The following is a 2168-nucleotide window of genomic DNA, read 5'->3' as shown; positions in this document are numbered from 1 at the left end:
CTACTGTGCTTCTACAGTACCTAAAAGCGCCACTAACCGTGACAAACGCAAACGCGCGACTCTAATTTGAAGGCGTGCTAATACTTTTATCATTGGGCGTACTGAAAAATAGGTAGTTTGAAACCACAGTGATGTTTTCAGGGAAAAGTATCGATGATAATTAAATTCGTCAGCAATTAAAAATAGCAATGGTGTTCCACCGACGTATATTTTTAACATGCATGACATAATTACTATGAACATGATTATATTTTACTTACATGTACGTAAGCCTGGTGTGGCCCACTAATGTAGTAAGACACAACTGTACTGGCTGCTAGCACAATGGTTGATAACGCCAGTAGTCTATACGCTAATAACCTGCAAATAATAAACAACATTCAAATAAGCATCTTCAGATTCTTCAATAAGTAAATTAAACAAATCAAACTATATTTATAGATGGTTTCATCCACGAAGACGCGCCCCACCATTCTTCCGCTAATGTTTGAGTATTATCGGTACACGATAAATTATCCATGAGTGCACACGCACACTACAATAATGACGCTCGGATTGCTCGGATCAAACTCCCCGCACCCCGCGCTTCCCTCGACCAAAAATTGGTGGGGCGCGTCTTCGTGGATGAAACGATCTATACTGAATATATAAATCTTATCTCATCACAAACATTACTATGAGGTCTCACAGTGCGCGTGGACGCACAGGGTGACACGTGAACCAATCACAGAGCTCTATTTAACGCTGTGCGTTTGATTCGCTGCTTCACTTATGCAAGCATCGTTTGTGAATACGGGCGGTAATCTATTCAAATTAGCATATATTTTTACCGTTGCAGTCCAGTGCTGATCAGTATTAGAAGTTCTCTAAAGAAGTACTCGAGGGTGGTGAAGGGCCGCCGCCACAGTACTAAGCTGTCGCTGTCCATTGGAATTGATTTGTTCCTGCAACAATAATAAAGTTGGAAATTGCTTGTGCGAACAGAGAAAGACATCAGACAACGCTTATTAAAATGTGAAAGCACGAAAATAACCTGCATCATGGAACTAATTTGTGAGAGTTTATGACCAAGATGGACCAACTATCTCAGTCTACCTTTTGATGCAAATATGGAGACAAAAGGGACAAATATTCAAACATTTAGCCTCCCTATCCTATTTGGTCAGCGTGACGTGGGGAGCGTAACCCAAATCCATCATTTGCCTTTAGATTTACTGCGGCAGTTGGGAGTATGACCTGATGATGTTGACGTTGAAGTAAGAGAGGGTCGTGCTCCTGTAGTTGAGACTAAATCACCGAATGATAAAGAAATTAGAGAGGCTGGCCATTTGGGCCCTACTCCAGGACCAAATTACCTGACCTGACAATGATGAAATTGAGAGCGTCGTGGGCACAAAATCATCTGCTGATATTGACTTTGAAATGAGAGAGGGACGTACTTTGGCAGTAGAGACAAAGACCTGGTGATGATGATGGTGAAATCAGAGATGATCGTGCTTCAGTGATGGGGATTAAATGACATAATGGTGTTAACGTTGAAATTAGAAAGGGTCGTGCTCATGGAGTGGGGATTAAATGGTGTGATGGAGATGACGACGATGAAATCACAGACGATCGTGCTTCAGCGGTGGGGACTAAACGTCCTGAATCTGATGATTTTGATGCTGATGAAAATAGATAGGGTCGTGCTCCTGCAGTAGATACTAAACGATATTATACCTTATTTATTTCCTTATGAATGGGGTGGTGCAGACCGTAATTAGAGAACGTCGTGCTTAGGTAATAATAATGAAAATAGAGAAAGTCGTGCTCAGTGGGGACTAGATGAGCTGATGATGAAAATGATAAAAATCACAGGCGATCGTGCTTCAGCAGTGAGGACTAAATGACCTGATGATAACAAAATTATAGAGGTCGTGTTATTATCGTAGTGGATAGTGGATACTAAATGACCCAATGTTAATCAAATTAGAAACGGTCGTGCTTCAGCAGAGGAGACTAGACGACTTGATGACAACGATGATGATTTTAGAGGGGGTGGTGCTTCTAACTAATTAACTAGTCAATTTAACGATGATGATGATACCTGGGAACTAATTAACTAAAGCCTGGTCCGTGAGCACGTAGAATCCCGTCCAATGACCCCAAGCTACCCATCCTTATCGCTC

At 41.6% G+C, this 2168-nt stretch overlaps 1 protein-coding gene across 1 annotated transcript; it reads right to left on the bottom strand.

Moving 5' to 3' along the window:
• Positions 1-260: 260 nt before the first annotated feature.
• On the bottom strand, positions 261-944 carry LOC114353969 (vacuole membrane protein 1-like; the record flags this gene model as incomplete). The annotated part of the gene is made up of 2 exons (XM_028306166.1): positions 261-360; positions 831-944. Coding segments are annotated over 2 exons (214 nt in total), but the record flags the coding sequence as incomplete, so codon positions are not given.
• Between the last annotated feature and the right edge of the window lie 1224 nt (positions 945-2168).

The sequence above is a fragment of the Ostrinia furnacalis genome, unplaced genomic scaffold (genome assembly GCF_004193835.3).
Source record: "Ostrinia furnacalis isolate ACB-3 unplaced genomic scaffold, ASM419383v2 OfSCF1888, whole genome shotgun sequence".
In the NCBI taxonomy this organism is placed as follows: domain Eukaryota; kingdom Metazoa; phylum Arthropoda; class Insecta; order Lepidoptera; family Crambidae; genus Ostrinia; species Ostrinia furnacalis.
The sequence above is the reverse complement of the archived record's forward strand: the minus strand, read 5'-3'. Positions and strand labels throughout refer to the sequence as shown.